At 40.0% G+C, this 22,308-nt stretch overlaps 1 protein-coding gene across 1 annotated transcript in view; it reads right to left on the bottom strand.

The window, feature by feature from the left end:
• The window catches only part of POMP (proteasome maturation protein), a 34,565-nt gene extending 13,912 nt beyond the window's left edge, over nt 1-20,653 (bottom strand). Inside the window, exon 1 of the mRNA XM_009882845.1 lies at nt 20,603-20,653. Coding sequence (XP_009881147.1) covers nt 20,603-20,653 — 51 coding nt within the window. The remainder of the gene's footprint in view (nt 1-20,602) is intronic.
• Between the last annotated feature and the right edge of the window lie 1,655 nt (nt 20,654-22,308).

The following is a 22,308-nucleotide window of genomic DNA, read 5'->3' as shown; positions in this document are numbered from 1 at the left end:
GTGCAGGAAAAAAAAAATCACCCAAGAGTTTGCCAAAATGCCTAGCAGCAAAAGGGGAGTCTGAGACTGCTCTGACTCATAACCATATCCATTAAGCAGCAAGATAATCAGAAGTCACCTTAATTTCCTTTTACAACTGAAGACAATAAATGAACCAGTAATCACCAAACTGAAAAGTTGGCATTTAGCACAGAAAACAGACGTTTTCAGCAAAAATATATGCGTCACTAAAAATAGTGTTTCTTTTCCCTATGAAGAAACTGTCAAATGAGAATTTTCTCTGTGTGCTTTTTCTGTCAGTTTAAAAACAAAACCGTGACAAAGTTTCTGATCCAACCACAATGTGCTGCTTAAGAATGCTGTCATTAGTCACATAGATGGCCATGGCTGGCTTAGAAATAGTTAAGGCTCAAATCTTCAAAGGCAATTATGCTTTTAACTCAGGATGTGAGCCATCGTGCCTAGGTTTAGCCAGCAAAATCAGAAGTGGGTCTAGAGCCTCCTGAATTTTGGCCAAGTTTGGGCTTAGGTTTGAATCTGATGATTCAATTCTGATAGAAAAGTTTGCTCGCATGTGGGTAAACGAAGTTGTAGCTTACAGTAAGTACTTGTATGCAGACCGTGACACTTGTAGAGAGCTTGCTTGAATTTCAGAGGGTTCCTCATGGATGCAATGAACCCTTGGAATGGACTTCACTCAAGGCTGGAACAAAACAGTAACATTGTTTTTGTACAGAAGAACTATTACAGTGTTTCTTCAGGAAAAGCTTTTATGAAATTCAATACTATTATATTGTAAAGGGTGTTGGCAGTTAATTAATTGTTGCTATGGAGAAACTGATGTATTATGAATTTTATTCTTGTTCATTTTTCTGGAAACTGTGATTATACCTTTTCCATGGATGATTTTATTCATACTTCCTTACTGTAGGTTTTCCTCACAACGGGCTTAACTTTTGTTTGTTCTTTGTATTGTATCTCTTAATTCTGAGTCTCTACAGCTACCTGTTTTATGACATGAAGTACTTTTTTTCTTTTATGTGTTATACTAACAGCTTAAATAATGTTCCTATGCTCAGGTTTAGTGTTGAAAAATGCTGAATTGTTGAAAAATGCTGCTGGAACTTTGTTTTGCAATGAGGTCTCCTATTCAGTTTATATAGCACCATTAGGAAATGCTTGTGACAGAGACTGGCAATGAATTCAAACAGTGGCAGCCCTATATTTAATAAGTAAATAATGTTAGAGAAGATAGCCCATACAAGTTTATTGGCACAAAGTTGTTGAAGCACATACCATGACAGTGTTGTGGAGGTTGTTTAACATATTGAACTAAAACTAAAGAGAAAGGAAACAAATTCAGTTAATACCATCAGGCAAATTCTCTATTTTGAGTTTCAGAAGAAATTACAAACTCCGTTTCTGTAAAGGAAGATTGTGAATTGGATTCAGAGTGACAGTCCAGGTTAAAAAAAAAAAAAAAAAAAAAGAGAGAAAAGGGAAAAAAAAAAAAAAAGCAAATGTTTTAAAGAATAAGATTTAGGCTGGAACAAAGAAGATGCAAATGAACTGTGAAAACTTGTGTGGTTTCTTCTTCAGAAGGACTTTTTTAAGTTGTAAAAGATTACCGGAAAAACAAACCCCAAGCCGTTTATTCAAAGGAGCAAACAGTCCTGAAAGGGTTTGGGAAATATATACAGTGGACATTTCAAGAGAGACTGTCATATCCTCCTCTCAGAGTAAATTTGTGTGAATACCTTTGTGGTGGAGGATCAGAGTGGGCAGATCAAAGTAATATACAGGCTCAAGGGAGACGAGGAGGGGGAAGGGAGGTTGACATAGGAACACATTTGGATTCAAGGGCTCCTCTTGGCTTACTGAGTCCTGTCCACTGCTGTTACAAAGAGCCATGCTATATAATTATTTTCATAACATCTTAATGAACTTGCATATTAAGTTAACTTGATCCCATTCCTCTTCCTTCTCCCTTGACTGTTATTCTGGGTGGTTGTGCTGGAACCTCATTGCTCTGGTCGCGATGCAACTTCATGTCTAGGCAGAAATAATTTACCACCAGTTTATGCCTGTTTGTTCTGATGGCTGTGCTGGCTTTTAGCTGACATGGTTCTTATTCCATGAAGAGGACATGAAGCCTCCAGACCATCCATGATAATCCCAGTAACCGTTCCCAGAACATGCTTCAATTTTACTTTTCTTGAAAGTGAGCGGTCAGAATTCTGTAGAGTGCTTCAGATGAGGTCACATCAGTGCCTACACAGCCAAAGTAATACAATTCTTCTCATACAGGATCACATTTGCTTTTTTTCATAATTGCATCACACTGGTGCTTCATAGGCTACTGTCAGGCTTTCTCTTCATCAGAGCTCTTTAACTGGCAAGCTCCTAGTTTGCTGTGGAAAGTCTTGTTCTTAATCTCTACTCGGTGACCTTGCTTTATTCTGTTACATTTCTATTATTCTAATGTAATCCATGTGTGATTAGTCTGATATTCCTCTGGTTTGAGATCTCCTTAATTTCTGGGTTACCATTAACTTTAATAAGTGTATTCGTACTTCTTGTGGGACCATCAGTTATGGAAATATTAAATAAGACTAATCCTAAAAACAGTCCCTGAGGAAGTCCAAGGCACTTCATTATAACCTTTTCTCTGAGTAACATTTTATTCAAATTTCCATTCTACCATTAAAACCCTTCTTCTCCATCTTAAGCAATAATTTTCCTTGTGACATTGTATCAAATATGAAACTAAAGTTATGCTAGATGAGAGCCGTACTTTACTATTTTCAAAACCTCCTTTACGCAATCAAAGAAGGATACTCTATTGCTTTGATGCAGCCTCCTCTTAGAGAATCCATTTTTCAGTCTATGTTGTTTTCCAATTACCCAATGCCTAATTATTCTCTCCTTCAAAGTTTAGTCTAAAACGATACATATTGTTATTGTCAAATTATTGACTTCACTGTTATCTAGAATACCGTTTCCCTCTCTTTCTTAAATATAGTAACTAGGTCTACCACTAGCCAATAGATAGAACCAATACAAATTTGTAAGATTTATTGAAAATCCTTATTGTAAGATTTGTGATTGCTGTGCTGGTTCTTTGAGTGCTGGAGGATGAAGATTACCTAGATTATTAAATTTAAGCCTTTCAGCTTTTAAAATTTTTCCACCATCTTGGACATTTCCAATTCTACAGGTTTCTTCAAAATTACCATTCAACCTTGCTACCATGTTGTACCTTCTCAGGCTGCTTGAAAACTGAGGCAGAATACTCATTCTGGGGGGCTTTAAATAGAAATTGGATCTACACCAGATCTCATGAACAACTATATCTACATTAAAACTATGATTATTATTATTTTTTCCAAGTCTGATTTTCCCTCTAGATTCCTACTAAATCTGATTGTAGTAAAAGATACAGCTTTTGGCTTCTGTTTGAGAATAGCATGCTGACTGTCCTAAAAAGATGAAAAAATTCCTTTGAAAAAGAGAGGAAGGAAGAGTGTCTGGAGCCTTCTCCTCTGGGATATTTCTGTCTAAAGAGCATAAATAAGGATCGTGCCCTAAAAGGTGTGCTGTATTGTAGCTTCTCAGTGCATGAGATTTGACTAAAGGAGATCAGAATTTTTGTAGTTGTGAGGTGACACGTGGATCTGCAGTGTGTTCAAGAGAAACAACTTAATTTTCATTACATGCTGAGAAGAAGCATTGGGATTGGGTGGTAAGATGTTTCAACTATTCTCTCCCTCAGAATGGGAGATATTTCTGAATATGCTTATATTCTTTCTTATTTCACAACCACTTTTATGAACACAAGACTAAAGCAGCAGGACTCACATGCAGCTACCGTGCAGAGGCAATAATTACTCTGTGCTGGTGTTGGTCACCAAGTTCTTGAAACAAAACATATCCAGTGTGTTTCCAAAGCTCTACATATCAGCATATTCCCACTGTTTAACTAGAGAAAAGGTTACGGACATCAGGTGCACTTTAGCATTTTACATTACCCGTATTTAGCTCTGCCTGTCAAATGTTTTGTTTATTCCTTGACGCAGTCCTCAGATCCAGCTTGAAACGTGTTTCTGCACGATTTTCACAGACAGACTAAAAATTGCACTGTCTTTGAAATATGTGCCCAAAAGTCGACTAAATGGGGACCACCAATTCATTCATTAATAATCTCAGAGCTTCTTACTAGTCTGACAATGAGAGGCTAATGCATTAATCTACTATTCTGTTTCAATGCCACATTTCCCCACACTTTTTCTGGCAACTTTCCTTAAAGCCTTGTGAGGTTATTCATCCTCCGTTTCATACCCAGTGTGCTGTGAGCTCATGCTTTCTTTAGTCTAATGACAGATATTGTGGAAAAAAACTGCTGTTAGTTGATATCTTCAACTGCCCTGCTTCCAGCCACAACTCACACATGTTGTGGGAACTGATAACTTACTGAATTTGCTATCGCTGTGGTTTCCAGAAAAGTCGCCCCAGATTCCAGATGAAGAAGAGAATTCCTCTGAGTAAAGATTACAGAGATAAGGAGCATGAAATGATGTGTTTGGCCTTCATTCTGGATACACTTATCTATTATTAACCACTGTCTGGCATACTTGAACATAATAAGAGGTGAATGTTAGGTGATAAGAAAGAGAAGAGTAGATTTCAGAATTATTTTCCTGTTCAAAGGATTTTACATCTGTCCTACTCCCTACTTGCTTTCCTAGCATTTTAAGATCACAAGCTACTGAGTTATGATAATACATTAGTCTTCATAATATTGCTAAAATAATTCCATCATTTGGAAAATGATGGGGAAAGAAACTCAATAAATTTATTGAGAAGTTAAAAGCCACAGTGGAAATCATGGAAGAGAATTCCTTGAATATCTGTGCTTATTCACAAGTTAGAGAATATTGCTGTCTTTTAGCCAAAGGGAGGATGTTAGGTGCTTACTTACTGGAATATGAAAGCTAAAAAACAGTTTTCTGTTGTCTGCCTCTTACATACTTTTCTTGCTCTTCTGAGAGTTTTCCTGTAGCAAAATGTAACTTGCTGACTTTGCAAAATATGTTTGTAAAATTTTGGAAAGCCTTTCCTATTTTCTATATGCATGCTGTGAACATAACAGTGCCAACTTTTCTTTGAAACTTTGAAAGTCCAGAGAGTCAGTGTCTAAGCATAGAGTCACAGCACCTCATTGGGAAATCCCCCTTCATTATCCGGTTATCTCTATAGCCTCTTACTTTCTTTGTCTTTTCCTGAGCGAAGAGCCTTTTGCTTCTGTTCAAACGTATATTCCACCTTGGTTTTCTTCCTTTCTAGGACTGAAATCCATATTACAGGTGTATTTTACAAGGTGGGTTTTTTTTCTTCAAGCAGGAGAGAAGCAGAAGGGGAAAACAATAAAGACATAAAATAAAGCATTTGCTTCTTGTCATCTAGGTGAAGATTGTACAAAGACTCATTTATAACAGGCTATGAGCCTTAATTACAAAGTTTATAGGTAGGTAATGTTTAGTCCTCACATCACAGCCTCTTCCTTCCTCTCTAGATCTGTTCCTTGGAGCTCACAATGTGTCTGCATGTTCCTAAAAAATCAGTGCATCTTCCTCTCCAGGAAGTGGCTTGTTCTTTTATAGCAAAGCCAATCTTTGTCCTCTTTAAAGGCCGTATATCCTCTGCTGTCTAGGGACAACACCCCTGAACACATCTGTCTAGACATACTAGAGCCTACCTTCTGCCTCCCTATACTGAAAAACTGACATTCCCTTAAAACAGACTTTACAGCAAACTTCATGTGTGCATGCAGATGCAGAACTGTCATTTTAAAGGGTATTTGTCCTTACACACAGTTGTTTTCATAAACACGCCTGCAATACAAACAGTAATTTTTCATAAGTAAGCCTGTATGGGTCACTTCTCATTCGTTCTTTCCCATGCTATAAAACAAAACAAAACAAAATACATCATGGTATTTTTTGAGTAAGCTGGACCCTAACATTTCAAAAATAAAGGACAGCCTATTAGTTCCCTGTTGATTCTTTGTGGTCCACTGGTAGGGAATGTGGGGTGTCCTATAAATGTTATTTGATAAAAGCTGAGGCTAGGCACCCTGCTGTTTTTTAAGGATCATGCTGAGACGAACTGCTGGTAGGATATGCAAGACAGCAGATTTGTTTATGCTTATTTCTCCGCTCACATCCCTGAGCACACATGGTTGCTGTTTTTGTTTTGACTAATTTTGACTTTTTTAAATGTGAGAAAAGTGGTTGAAGTGATGTAATCCCTGTCTGAAGCTGGGATGCGTGTGAAAGAGTGGAAATGCTGACAGGCCTCTGACTGGAGCAGCGTGAATAGCTGTCCTCCAGGGCTGGATGCTCTCCTGCCTTCCCAGTCCCATTCATTGCATTGTTCTCAGGGAGGAGGAAACCAGGCAGCAGCGTAAGGAAGCCCACACGCTTCACACACACTGGTTCAGTGGGATTGCCCAAGACCTGGTAGCAGCCCAGAATCTGATGAAAAACTAGAGTCATATATTTGCTATTCTTATTTGCTTGAATCTACCTTACGATTTTCCCAAGACCATTTTTTCTCCTGGACTTTACTTATCCTTGAATGCATAGATTTTGCTGGCTCCTTAAACTCTAAGTCATTTCCTTCCCGTGCAGGTTTTCTCTGTTATGCACCAAAAAGATTTTGTTCATTGATATTTGTATTAGTGTAAAATAGGCGGACATCTCAATACTGGACAAGGGTCACATTGTGCTAGGCAATGTACGTAGAGAGAATGAAAATATAATTTCTACTGTAACATGTTTACAGTTGAAGCATAAGAAAAGTCAAGAGGTGAAGTTTGTAGACCAGTCCTACGGCATTTAATCTTTTTGTGTCATAGCTGAGTGATGTGGATTTAAAATGCTAAGGACTAAGATGTCCTTGGGGATATAGACGCATGCTTATAAGACTGTAATACTGTAGTAGAACATGTGTACATCATCTTTACGCTAATTAAATTAAGTCAGGCTAACGAATTCCAGGAAGAATGTCTAAGTGGAAGACATCAGAAGGGAAAGCTGAGATGGGACTTTCTAGAAGCATGGTTAGGAAAATAGACATGGCAGCAGATAATAAGTTGGTAAATTCATTTGCTTTTGGGAGAACTCCATACCTTTATATCAATGATAAAATAGTTGGAAAAGGGTTTTTTTTTTTCTCTCAGATGTTTTTTTTTCTTTTGCTGAACACAGGCTTGTGGTAGAGGTTCACTTTTGCTTCAGTTGTGCATTGCTTCACCTACTGCCTCACACCTGGAGAAGTAATAATCACATTGGGATGTGTGGAAAGTACAGGCAGACAGACCACCGGTTTTAAACACAGGACATAGTATCTACTAAACATCATATGGAAGAAGTCATATCTCATTTTTGTGGTGATCTTGGCATTCAAAGAGTGCAGTGCAAATTGAAGAGTACAAGGGATTTGTGCTGTTTAAAGAACTAGCAAAGATCTATGTGTATGTAAGCAGCCAATGTACTTGTCCTAGGACAATTCCAAAGATATTTTTCCCAACTGTCATTCATATTTAACCCAAGTTTAATTTGAACCATTTGTTTTTCACCCAGAAGTTTATTTCTTGGAAGTCATCAGGGCAGCTTTCTGATCGTAATAATCTAGGTTTTCTTAATACAGAGATTACAACGTGATTTTTTCAATGTATTATTGGCAATAGTGCAAACACCCCCCCACACCCCCACTAAGTGCAATTATTGAGAGACTGAAGAAAACAAATATCCATCCTACTCCTTATTCCGTTCTAATTAACGCTACATCTGAAGGCTTCAGGCGTGAAGAAGCAGTTTTGCGTCATAGCTTCCTGGGTGAGATTCTTCTAACCAAATGCAGATGTCTACATGATAGATGTCTACCCTGGAGCTAAACCTCCTAACTTTGCTGTCAATGATGCTCTTATGGCACAGTTTGTCGTACACTAAGATGACTCAGAACTTAAGGAGATGCATCCTCTCCTTTGCCCTGTTGGAATCCACTTGTGAACTTTATTTTAGCATTATTTGAAGGACTCACAAATATCTAAGTATTAACAGATTTATCCTGTTACTTAATGTCAGCAGCTGATTTATAGTGAGATTAAGTTATTTGCCCCAAATCACAAAAGAGCCTATAAAAAAATGTTGGAAATGACAAACAGTCTCTTTGGTTCCAATCTGGCAGGCCAGACAGAACATCCTTCCCCTCTTCAAGAATTTCTGAAGCTATATATAGTCACTTTATCTCTCTACGTCATGCAGCTATATTTATTTCTTGATTCTGTTTCAGGAATAATTCAAACACAGGCTTAAATGCCACTGAAACTAAACTGGATTTCATCATGTGGTTTAGGTGTTTCCCCACATTGTGTTCCTGTCCTGATCTTGTAAATCTTATAATAATTTAGCTTGGAGGGGATCTTGGGACCTCATCTGGTCTAAACTCACTCCCCCACTCAAAATGGGGTCAGCTGTGATATTACACCATGTTGCTCAGGGCCATCTCTGAGGATGAGGATTCTGCAGCAGCCTCTTCTCCCACCTGAGCACCTCATTGAGAAGGCTTTTCTCCTTATATCTAGTAAGAGCTCCCCAGCTGCAACTTGCATCTCCAAGAAGAATCTGTTTTCTATAACCACCCATTAATTAGTTGAAGACAACAATCAGATCCTTCCTTAGGCTTCTGTTCTCCGAGATGAATGAACCCAGTTCTCTCACCCTCACCTCCTATGTCATGTAGTACATCCCCTTAAAAGTTTTGGTAGCCTTTCTACTGGTCTTGCTCTAGTTTGTCTGTCTCTTTGTACTGAAGATCCCCAAACTGGACACAGTAGTTCAGATTTATCTTATAAATGCTGAACGTAGAGGAAAAACTGCTTTCCTCAGTCTGCTGGATATGCTCTTATTAATACAGCGCATGGTTATCATTCAGTGCTGCAAGGGAATACTGCGGCAAAGCAGACAATATAGAAGAGTGAGCATATATCAGAAGTACTATACAGGTCCTGCTTCTATTCATAACCATGCAAGATCATTTCTGTTCGTTGCCTAAGGGCTGTCTCTCTGCCACGGGCAAGAAGAAATCCAGAGTGGGAAAATTCCACAAATTCTATAAACACTAACTGCCTTTGAACCTTGGTTCCAAAATCTTTTTGGTTTCAAAATTGTATTTGATGACTTTTTCTTTAGTTTGTCACTGCTTAATGTAACATATTAATTTAGTGTATGTTTTCCAAGTGTCTCCACTGAGAAACAAATTGTTCTTCGTGCAAAACTGTCTTACCTTCGTAAGGTCGTTAACATTCAGGAAAGGTGGTGAATGCTTTCTGGAGAGGGTTTTGCTCAGTGGAATTTTGGCAAACTCAAGTAGTCCAGGCAAAAAAATATTTGTTGTACCTTATTTTGCATTTGGGGGTTCACACCAGGAAAAAAGCACGTCTTCATGATGTACTTTCTATTTTGAGTGATACAGCTTAAGTTTGTCAGATTAAAGGTGCTGAGTACAAAAATAAACCATGAAATTAATCAGAAAGTATGCTATTAGTCTCTTTACATAGGTGCTTCAACCTGTCTTAAATTGATTGCTTCAACCTCTCTTAAAATCAAAGCTAGAGGGAAAAAAAAAAGGAGAAAACATCAGCAGTAGCTGCGATCCAGTTTTGACCACTACCAAATAAAGCTGCCTGGTCTGTATCAATGTAGAGAAGACCTGCCTCTGTTCCTGTCCTTGTCTTCTCAGGAAGAGGCAGTGGCTTAAGTCACAGATACAGAGAAGCCACTTGTCCATTTGAGTGACATATCACACCAGCACTGTTGTCCACCTCCTCCCTCCTTGCATTACTTAACTTTCATGCAAGGATATATAGTCCTAAATCCAAAGCATTTTTTTCTATCGGTATATTTCAATGATGGTCTTGGGCTTTTCCGGTTTTGGGGTCTGGGAGTTCATACTAGTTGCATCCTGACTTCATGTTAGAGCAAGAACTCACAGCCCTCACATCCTCACATCCTCCTGCTGTGCCCTGAATTCCCTTGGAAGGACAGCCAGGGCTATGGGCAGTGGGGAGACGCGCGTCTTCCAACAGCCGTGGATAGCTGGGAGATGGGAAGCGCAGGGCACGCTGCCAGGCACATCTGCCATGTGGTTCAGACATACCCTTTGGTATCACCTGCAATCCTACAACTGGACAAGGCCAAAGCATGTCCTAATAAGCTGTACTATGCTTCAAACTCTCCCTGAATTCCCGTCCAGTATGTAAAAGCTTTTCCTAAATCAATCTGCAAAGAAGTACACAGACTGGAGTGACACATGCCATACTGTACTCCAGTGAGTTTCTACCACTAGCTCTTGTTTTCATCACTTAAGTGAAGTTCCTTCTCTTTTGGATGATTTGGCAAACATTTAAGGATCTTTTAGATGCTTAATATTTGACTTTTCTTTAAACACACATGTTAATTTTTTGGTGATGGGTTTAGTTATTGTTCATAGCCTTCTGTGGCCCCTGACTGACATTTCCTATTATTTAAACAGCTAATCAGCCTTATTTTATTAGGTGTAAATGTGTTTCCATGCTTTGACTGGCAAACACTAATCTCTAAACTTCAGTAGCGCGTAGGAATTTATTGCCTGTTAATTGTGCCCTAGGGCATAGTGACTTTTAAAAGTGAAATAACAATCATCATGTCTCCTTATATATATATTACTGCAGTGCCTGTATTGCTGTAACATATGTCAGGTTGGTTGGCATTATCAGGGGGCAGCCATTCAAAACGATACTAATTTTTCAAACCAGGTGGAGTTTCAGATATTAATACTAATATAAAATGCAGAGATATCTGGTTGTTGCACTCCAGTCTGCGAGTGGTTGCTTTTGAATGGCTCTACTTTTTTTTTTGTTCTATGTGTCCTAGTGACAGCATGAATGCCAGATTGTGTGGCTGTTACATGATTTTACTCTTTACGTGTAATAATTTTAAAGCCTTTTACATCCTGCTGCTTCTGTGAGGGCTTGCTTGGCATTATACTATATTCTTTTGATATTTTCTATGTTCTGTGTCAGCAGATGTGCTTCTCAATGTGTGACTCAGTGACAACACAGTGAGTTTGCACTTTGCTTGTCAATGCATTTGCCTTTATGTCATAAATGCTGAATGTTTTGTGGGATCTTATTCAGCCACCCACTCTTCCTTCTACAGGCCTTTTCTCAGAAACAATAAAATTAGTCAAGATTCCTTTAATTTGTTTTCAAATATATTCCTTAATGTGACGATGAAGTCACACAAAGATTCATTATCAGTTCAGCGCCAATTTAGTATCTGTTCTCTTCATTTTCTAAGCTAATATACATCCTTGAAAAACATACCAGGTGGAAAACTCTGAAGGGACTGGAAGAATGATACCATACTCGTAGTGCTGAATATTTTGATCAAGGACTTCCGACACAAGTTTCTATAGTATTAAATTAATGAATTGCTTACACGTTTTGGAATCCAAAGGTGATTCCCTTAGAACTCCTAAGGAAATGACTCCATAACTGTGAGTGATTAGATACAATATAGTGTGTGTGCGTCTGTGATTGGAAGGGGAAGCAGTGTCCTTGATTGCACAGTTTTATTCTTTTTAGGCCCTATTCCCAAGTATCTAAAAATATGCTGTGTCGATCCCTTTTATTCTGAAGCTATATCCTACCTCTTACTTCAGCCACCACTTCCTTTTGGCTTACCTTCTTTGCGTTCTGACCCCGCAAGATAGACTGCTTAAAATTGCTTCAACTGTAGATAATCTAAAACCAGACAACCAAGTGGGTAACTGTGTCCTGTTATTACAAAGAAGGCAGAACATTTGTACCTTCCATTAACTTAATTTAACCATGTCAATTCTCAGCACCTTTAGAATTGAGGAAATGTGTTTTCAGGCTAAGACAAGAAGCTCAGTACGAACTTTTTAACCTGTGTCAGTCTTATAAGTCTTTGTCACAAGAGTTGCAGGGTGAACAAGCAGAAAAAGTAATATATACTCTATATTAATCCCTTGATCAGGCTACAAAGTAGATTGTGCCTTTGCACAATCAGAAAAAAAAAAACCCAAAACATTTAAACGGTAAACTTGTGTTCCAGATAATGGTCTATTGCTACCTTCCTATTGCACTGCTGCTCTGGTAGGCTTTGAATGGATGGGTTTCATTGGGAAAGGAATGCAAAGAGAGACTCACTAAAGGTCTCCCAAAATGATTCCAGAGATGACACTCAATTTTACATATATTAGAGAGCATACATTATCGAGAGTGAAGGGGAACAGGGAGTGAAGTCGTATGGAATAGTAAATAATATAGTCAACCTGACAGCAAAAATGGTCAGCAGGATATGCTGTGACTTTTTAGAATATTCTTCCCAATTTCCTCTCACAAACGCATGCTTTACATCTAATGGAAATGCTTCTGCTATCCCTTTAGATCAGCAGTACAGGAGAAACAATATCAAAATGAAAAAAAAAAAGGGTTTTGGGAGGGTTAGAGACGTGTTGTGCTTTTGCAGTCATGTTAGAGGAGAGAAGAATACATCTCACCTGTCCTGAGGGACAGCTGCTGATGGAGCTGGGCCCAAGGAGCTTCTGCACTGAGTGAGCTGGAGCATATCTCATGCTGACACTGGGCAGGGCTGGAGGCTGTGGGATCAGTCATTGAGCGTGGTGAGGCTACGTACAGTGTACCTGACAGCATTAGCTGGGGAAACAAAACGCTCTGCAGTTCCCTGATTAAACTTGCACTCTCCATTTTCATTCTTTTGATTTGATTTGGTTTATTTTGTTAATGGTCTGAAACTCTAAGATGAAGAAATTACTGCTTTTAGTTGCAGGAATGGTAAGGGCAATTCTGCAGTTACTGCGTGGGCTGGCATGGAGGAGTTTTTACACTTCTCCTCAAGTTGCTTCCTCATTAGCTTAACAGTTTCCCTGCTGTCACCAATGGCTCTGGTTTACAGTCAGAGACTGCCCTTTCCCACTATTGCAGTCTTACCTCCTGACATTACTGTCATCTCTGGCTTCCCTGCCGCTGCTTATCGAGAAGTGATGAAGTAACTACAGCATTTACCGATTGTCAGAGATGATATTGTTGCCTAATTTTGTGGGGAGCTTACATGACAGTCTCCGAAAGTCTTGAATTTCAGAACCTGGTGCTTTCTGAAAATCAGATCCACTTAATATACTTCTCAGTTGGGCGCTCAGAAGTGTCCAACACCACTACTTTACTGGTGGGAATTCTGGCTGTGATGGGCGCATCCATTCCCTCACCACGTTAACACTGTGTAGAGAAGGTGACACTTTTCTCTGTATTCTCACAGTGTCCAGGCTGAAGTTTGGGTTTGGGATCTCACTTTGCTCATGGTCCAAGTATGATCGTGATACTGACCATTATGTTTTCTCTCTCTTGTTCAAGAGACGCTCCGTGATGATTTGAATTCCGTCTGCTTCCTGTCTACCTTTGAACTATATGAAGCTTAGTAATGACATTGATCTCCCTGAGAAGGTGTTTCCAGATCCATTGCTCTAACATTTGCATTTGACAGCAAGTTTTAGTGCACTGATTTCTTTCCGGAATAAGCATTTGACATAGAACAGCTTGATCATTGCCAAGATCCTGCAGGGGTACAGAGGCCCATCGTGTAATGACTGTTTGCTTCTCTATACAGCCGCTCCTCTTGCTCTCTCTGGAGAGTCTCCCAGCTGTTCCATTGAAAACCGTGGACCCAGAGGAAAATCCACGGACCCAGAGGAAAATCCACCTGTGATCCATTACTTTAGTCAACCTTTGATTCATTGGAATAGAGGGGGGTGAAATAACCTGGATTAAAAAAAAAACAACCCACAAACCAAGAAGAAAGCCCCCCCATACTAATACAAACATAAGTCAGTTAGGTGGTAAGAGCATATAATAAGAGACGTTATGCTGCCAGCAAAACAGGAGTGGTGAGTGAGTTCATAATTGTTAGTTATAAATTTCAGTATTTACTGAAATCTGGGTTTGCCATAACTTGTTTTAGTTATAAAGAACGAGTTGTGTTTTGTCTTTCAAGAATGACTTTAAATCTGGCCAGTTGAATAAAACCATGTTGCATAAGAAATTCAGGCTAGGTTGGGGAAGGTGATTCAACAGCAACGCGGGCCTGTGGGTGTTTCTGGTCTTTCTTGGCTGCAAAGGGGTAAATAGCTTTTGTGCTTGGCCTTTTTCCTAAAAAAAAAGAAGAAAGATAAGATGAGTGAATGCAGGTAAGCAGATATTTAAATAAACTGTGTTTGTACACATTTTGATAATTTTTCTAAATCTTCTCTTGTCCTCTGCAATACATGTTCTGCAAGTTCTGCGCACAGTGCTCAGGGGTACCTTGTTAACTGCTGTGGGCTAAATGAAGTTCTGGGTTTTGGAATAGGAAAATATGACTTCTTGTTTAGTTGTCTCTAGCAATTTCCAATTATCTGAGCGGAAGAGATAGATTTTAAGATGTGTTTTCCATATTTCTTCTTAGAAAAAAAAATACAGTGACAAAGGATTGGTTCATCTGCCTGCTATTAACCATCAAATCACCAAAACTGTTGATTTTTGTGGGACTATTTTTTAAATCTTTCCTGCTTCCACAGGAAAGCTCCTCTCCTGTTCTTTGATTCTGGTGCTAGTCTTATCTTTCTTTCACTGTGATTAGTTAATGACTACTTCCACTTCTATAGCAATCATGTTACTATTATTTTTATGTCTTTGTGCCCAGGGCCACTGCTGTCTGTCAACATACTTCATGTTTTCTTTTTTAATTAATAGTTGGAAACACCTAGTAGAAAAGCATAAAATGATTTATTGCTATGTTCTGGGGCAGAGACTATGGCATAGCTTTGAGGAACTATTCTTTAAAACTATTAAAAATATTTTTAAAAGCTTAAACATTTAAAACATTAACATTTAAAACATTAACATTTAAAAGGGAGAAATGATTTATGACCTGGACATTTTTCTTCTGTAATTGCAGCAACTACAGAAAGAGATTGAAGAAAAGATAAATGTGTGGTTATGATACTTTAGCCAGACGGCATGGGCTCTATTTTCTGTTCTATGACAGATCTTTTAATTGTACGGACAAGTCATTTAATTTTCTTGTTCTTCTATTTCTTAAAAAAAAAAAAGATGGGAGATGTCAGGTCCCATTCAGCTGACGCTAATAGCTTTGAACCTTCAATAGCTATTCCTGAGTTCCCCGCAAGTATAACTTCAGTCTAGATAAATAAGAACAGTGTGAAGGAAGGAGAACAAATGAAAGGAAGCATTACCCCTTCTAGATAAAGAAGCAGGTAAAAGTCTCTGTTAAATAAAAACTACACAAGCACTAACAGAAGTTAGTGAAGAGAGAAGAAGAGAGAAGAAGAAATATATGGAAAATGTAACCAAATAAGTCACTGGAGAGAAAAATGAAATGGTCTTTCAGATCAGCAGCCTTCTGACTTGCAAATTCTCACTGAACAAGAAGAGACCTTGGAAATAGTGGGGAAAAAAAAAACAACAGAGAGAGACTATAGGCAGAAAACTCTTAAAGAGTGCCAACTGAAAATGAAACATTGTACTAGACACTGTCACATTTCCCAGCACAATAGAAGTGAAAGATGCCAAAAAAAAAAAAATCAACTAGAAAGGTGCAGGTGAGGATTAACTTATGGGGAAATACTTAAAGGTCCTGATGGTCGCAATGAGGAAATATCATTAAGTCTCTGTTCTCTAAAATAAAAGGAAGTTGTAAACACAATGACAAAGAAAGGTGACCAAAGTGACTGTGGCATCTGAGTGTGTGTTAGACTCTGTTCAGAGGCGGACAAGCCTTCTACAATATTATCCAAAGCAAAATAAAGGAAACAACTGCTGACAAATAAGGGAAGCACAGATTGCATTTCAAGAAGGAAGATCAATTCTTCAACCGCAATTTCTTAAGCTACTGTCTGTGGGTTAATTTTGATCCTGGTAACAGTAAACCGCAGAATAATTTTGATTTCCGTATCTCAGCCAGAAGAACACACACACTTTCCCCACTCAAGCAAGCAACCCAAATGAATCAGGGGGAAATAAACACAAAAGCCATTTAGCCAACTTTTCACTGAATTAAGTGAAAAGCTCTGTAACAACCCTACTAGTGACTGTCTTTAGGTTTTCTTTTCATTTGAAAGGCTGGGTATTCTTTGTATTAACAAAAGACTGACAAACCCTGAAAAAGAGTGTTAAATGGAAAAAAAGAAAACAAAAGATGTTTCTTATCCAGTTTATAGGTGTAAAAACAGCATTTAGGCAACCACCATCCCAATACGTTTTTGAATATCTTAGGTGTTACGGTATGCCATTGTAACAAGGAACCTCATCAAGGGTTTATGTAAACTTTTATGTAAGGAAGTAGAAGTTGCGTCCAATTTAAATTACGGCAAGAGCAGAAATCACTATAAGTTACTTACCACTTGTGGTTTGAATTGTTGCTGACTTCACTGAGAGGAAAAGCATAGGTGGGTACAGAATGAGCATTGCTGGAAAATCTTGATTGTGTTGGCAACACAGCATAGTAAACTGACACAAGACGGTTTTCAGCACCGCAAAAAAAGATGGGAGAACCAATACCAGAGCTTTTAAGCTCATTCTCTCAGAAAGGAAAAAGGTTCAGGAAGAGTTTCAGTTTTCATACCTTCCAGGAACCATGTTACCAGTTGACAATGAAGCAACTGCATTCACCATCTTCAACAAGACTTGGATACTGAAATATGCAACCTAAAGGCCTTCCAACTTAATTGCTGTTCCACCTTTGCTTAGGAGAAAATACAGAAAAAAAATCAAAAAGTATGTCTCCACAAAACAAAAGAGCCTAAAAGGTAAATCTTCCTTGTGGAAACCAGGCCAAGTCCCTGCAGATTGCAGTACGGTGCCTTAGCTCAGAAATAGTTTCAACCAAACATGAGTCTACTGTTTCCAGATCCAGGCTGGCTCTATTCAGTCAGCTCAATTAATTCAACGCCTCAGTATTTCCAGTCCAAAAGTTAATGATACCGCCAGTATGAGTTGAGGTCTATCTGCATCCACTGCTGTGGTCATCTCCTTTAGTCAGGCAGACCAAAGCCCACACCTGCTGTAGGTGACCCTGCTCTGGCAGGGGGGGTGGACTAGATGATCTCCAGAGGTCCTTTCCAACCCTGACCATTCTGTGATTCTGTGATTGGTCCCTGTGCCGTGTGTTTCCTGTTGGCTCACTCTAGGCCTTCAAAGACAGTAGGCAACATCAATTACAAGGACTTAGTCTAAATCTAGGCCTAAATGCCTTTGAAATTCCTTAGAAAATGCCAGGTATTGAGTGGTATTAAATTACAACACATTTCAAAAGAACTAGCTAGAAGAGAAGATGGACATTTCTGAGACATGTTAAGAAGGAAGCCTGAGGCACAATTCAGTTGTCCAAATATTGGCATCCAGTCATCATATAGGCCCTAGGGAATCCCTCCGGGGATCTGGCCATTGCTCCTGAGAGGCCTGGGTGCGCTGGACCCATGCCATCCGTGGGTGGACAGCTCGCATGCCCCAGGTTATTACAGGTGGGATTAGACACCTACATTTGGCAACCAAACTGAGCCCTGTGTGTGGGCCAAAATGGCAGGGCTGCTGAAGGAACCTGAAGAAGTATCTGACTGAAAGATTCCTCTCCTCGACAGGGCTCAAGGGGGAAATATTTCACATCCCAGGTCTTCAAGGAGCACTCCATCCTGGACAGACAGGCTGGTGAAACCTTTTCATTCCCTCAAGCAGCATGTGGTCGCTGAGAAACAGACTGGTTCAAAAAGGAGGATGTTTCTCATTTCCAAAATGTTGCAAATGTTCATCTGTTAATTTTCTGAAAGAGTTTCAGGATCCTTAAGCTGGAGGAGAGACAGAAATGCAAACAGGTACATTTCCTGTGAAGCACAAAATTAAGCATTCACTTTCAGGTCCACATCTTTTTTTTAATAGACTGGATTTTTGCAGGCACTTTGCTTTTTGTTTCAGTTATGCAGCTGTCTTCTGAAACAGTATGCAATTTTGGTGGTTGAAAACTCCTTCAGCTACATTTTTAGAGGTTTGTCTCCTGGAATAACGGTGTGATTTTTTTTTTGTTTATCTTGCAATACTTGTTCTTTTCTGCAGACAGCACTCATCTCTTTCCTTGGCAAGGTGAACCAGAACTAGTAGTTTTCATTCCCTATAGTTGCCAGCCTCACATTCCAAATTGCTGTGTACATATGCATGAGAGAGCAGAAAATCCCCAATAAAACCAGCTTTCAAAATGGAATATTTTTTCTACATAATGCTTAAAATAACTTACCGAAATTTCTGAGTCAAGCTGTGCTCACAACTTCATGAGACCAGGAAGCAGAATGGTTATGAGTTCTGTTCTGAGTAAATTCCTCAAAAATATCTGCTACAAGTTTGGCAATCATACATTGGCAATGACAGACCAAAAGAAAATGGATGTATTCATTCATGACCCGTCAGTCTGAAACTGCCATGAAAAGGCATGGTGGCTTTGCATATTCAAGAAATATTAGTTAAAACTGGAATAGGTGTCAGGAATATCTGCTAGAGCAGAGAGGAAATAATTACAGTAAAAATAAAGTTGATTCTATGTCTGACATAAGTATTTATCAAGGAATACATACCTGTAAATAGATGGTATCTCAGCCAGAAAGATAAAGCATAAAACCATAAAAAAGTAAAGTTGCCATGAATTTATTCAGGCTGGAAAGTGAAAGAAAATCTGTGAAGTTGGGGAATAAGGTTCTGCTGCAGCTTTTCTTTTGAAGGAACTGGGACAGCAAAAAATCTAAGTGATTAGCATTTTTTCTAAAAATTGAGAGTTATGTGAGCAACCTCTGTGTACCTACAGATTAGCATTTTTTCTAAAAATTGAGAGCAACCTCTGTGTACCTACTTGGTTCCTACCTCAGCAAAAATCCCTTTGGCATCTGTTGGCCAGTTTTAATTAAAGCTGATATAAAAAAAATGGGTTTTAAAGGTAATTATATTCCTACGGTTTTCATGAAAATAGGAGCTAGGTAGAGTAGAGAGAACCTATATGAGAACCAACTGAGGGAAAGGCTTTAGCGTGAACTCATACTTTCTCAGTCACCAGCATGTCCCTGGGCTCACTAGGACATTTAAATACCTTCTGAATGCTCACCCACGGGAAAAGCATCGAGCACTTTCCCAAACACAGAAACCTCAAGCTATGTAGGAAACCAGGTTTCAGTAGTTCCTGTGGTCACAGCACTACATTTCTGACACTGGAGCCTGATGCACAGTGAAAGGGAGTGAACAGCGTCTCTGTCTGCAGAAGGACTGGTTTTGACAACTTGACTGAGAGGATGCATTTTCTGACCCCGTCACTCATGCTGTGTGAAATTGGACACATCATTTCATCCTTGCATGACTTCTAGCATTACAACATTTGTGCAGGTTTACCCCTCACAAAGCAAACAAACTGACACCTTCAGCTGGACCATATTTTACAGTATTTGAATTAGATCTGTTAGCAACAGTGGCTTTTTTTTTGTTGTTGTTGTTGTATTGATGATGAACAGTTACAAATTTTTGCCAGTCTGGATGTATTGATTATTTCAAACACACTGAAATTGTTAAAAAGTTTGTACTGTACTGAGAAGTCACAGGTAGAAGAGAAACTACCTCTCGGGTGGTTTTTTGTTTCACAATTATGAAATATTTCTGTGGCAACTTCAACAATAGTTTTCATGGAACAGGAAAAACAAAGAGTTTATTTTTAGGTGCTCATTTGGTATATTCTATCCCTTAGGGCTGTGCCTATTTCCTCTCTTAATAAGCCTCATCCATCTCACCAAAATGATGGACATCTTAACTTCATTGCTGGCTGAATCCAGCAGATGACCAGCCATTTCCCAAGGTTCTAAATTCACAAGCGCTCTTCGTATTTTGCCATGAGGAGGTCAGACACGTACAGAGGTAGATGGGTGCAAGGAAGGGGTCCCTCCTGTTTCCAACCCATTCTCAGTAGAGGCCCAAGAAGCTGAGCTAACTTGTTTTTCCATGGCTTGGTGACAGATGTTCCGGTAGGCATCATCTGATACCCAGCGATCAGCCATCATCAGAGGGGCAGGAGAAACCTACTTGTAACATTACAAATTTCCTTCTGTTGTTGACCCTGAAAACCCCTTGAAAGCAGAAGGCGGCTGGTGTGCTGAATGCATTCTTGTGCTCGGACACCTCATGACAGTCTTCCCGTTGTTCTCATTTCTGTGTCAGACTCACGGGCTGTTTCTCCACATACACTTCAGCTGTGAAATCTCATAAGCAGAACCTTTGCTCCGTGTGCTCCTTCTCCCAGTGGACTCCTAACTCCCGACTTGGACTTGTGAGTACACCCACCCCAGCACGCATGTTGGGTAATAGCTGTAGCAACAGCAGCAGGAAAAATAAAGGGAATTTTACTTAGCGCTTTGCCTGTGTCAGACTGTAGGTACTTACGTGATCTCTGTTACACAAATCGTGAGCAACTTTGTAGATTATCAGCGGCATTTAGGCAACTACATCCCTCATTCTGATGGGAGTTAGGCACTTCAATGCCTTTAAGGATTTGTGCCTCTGGGGCTTATTCCAGATAACAGAAGTGTATGGCAGAGTCTGTGGGAGATAAACTTGAATTGCCCACATCTAAGGGCTGGGGGAAGGGTGGGCAGTACCCCAGGCAGAAAGAGCAAAGCTTTTCCTGCCTGCAGCATGCCTGGCCTCCGTAGAAAGCCTGGAAAGAGCCTGGAGAGCTGGCATGCTGACAGCGTTACAAACTTAGATGGGAGCTAAGGGCCACGGGCCAGAGTTGGGCACACTGTCAGAAACTGCAGAGCCAAACCTGTGTCTCTGTGGAGGGAGGCAAAGGTGTGTGGGACACAGCCGTAGGGTTGGAAGGCCGCCGGTGACACTCACCATCATTCACAAACAGCTGTATTCAGCAGTGAGTACCTTGCAAACTACTGGAAACCCAGATGTTCTGTTTTACTTTTGGATTTTTGTTCTGTTTTGTTTTCACAGCAAAAGAGACACAAAAATTGGGCAAGATTTAGCATTTAAAAAAAAAAAAAAACACCCAAAACTGCTCTGGGACATGGGAAATCCAGTTGTATTTTTATACAGAAAAGATTCATAATCATTCTTGAAGTGTCCCTATATCCTCTTTCCCTACCATGCCTTTAAATCAGCCTATCTACATGTGTGAAGAGGAACATTAGGTTTTCTTTTTGATGGCAAGCAGGCACATTTAAAGAAAATATTTTGCATTTTCTCATGATGAGCCACTGTCAGTCATTAGTCGGCCAAAGTGATTCCATCCTGCAGACTGACAGTTGCCAGAAAACAGTCAAAGCAAGAGCCTGACCCTGCTGCTCTTGCTGGACAGACTTCCCTTGGAAATGGGTTTTGTATCCCATTAAGAAAGGCAGGAACTCGCCTTTAATAAGAACTAATAAGAAAGTTTATAAGAACTATTTCAAGAATAAGAATTGTTCTTTTAAAAGCTCTTTTAAGGAAAGATTAACTCTTTAAGAATCGTTTAACAAAAGGATAGCATCAGCAACAAAGGGACAGCAGCAGCAAAATGCGATGAACCCAAACATCCAAGGATCCAAATACCCTCTTTTGGACTGACATGATCCTTCTAGAGTAGAAATAAACTGTTTTCGCCTTTATGAGTTATTTAAGGGAAAGAAAGCCATGATATTTTTAAAGCCTCTGACAGGAAAGCACGTCTCCCAAACTGCCTTTGGGAACACCGCGGCTCTCCTTCGGATGGTACTTATCTTTTCCTGCTAAGAAGCTGCTGGGGCTCACAGCTGTCCCGGGCACGCTGTGCCCTGCGCCCTGGCCGGTGCGGAGAGGGACCTCCCCGGGCAGCCACCCGCCCGGTGGGGGGACCCCGGGCCCCTTGGTGCCGTGTGGGCTGGCAGCCCCCCCCAGTTTCTGCCGAACCCCCGGCCGGACAGGCGCCGGTAACGGGAGGCGACGGCCACCGCCCGGCGCCCACCTGGGAGGACAGGGACCGTGTCCCCGAGGCCCGGGCGGGCGGCAGAGCGGGGGGGCTGGGGCAGTCCCAGCACCGACGGGGGAGACATTTATCTCCTTCCCGTTGACCGAGGCTTTGTCAGTCATCTTCATTAAACCGGGGGGTGAGGGATGGGGAT

Source organism: Charadrius vociferus, unplaced genomic scaffold (assembly GCF_000708025.1).
Source record: "Charadrius vociferus isolate BGI_N301 unplaced genomic scaffold, ASM70802v2 scaffold93, whole genome shotgun sequence".
Classification (NCBI taxonomy): domain Eukaryota; kingdom Metazoa; phylum Chordata; class Aves; order Charadriiformes; family Charadriidae; genus Charadrius; species Charadrius vociferus.
Note: the sequence above shows the minus strand (reverse complement) of the source record. Positions and strands in the feature narration are given on the sequence as shown.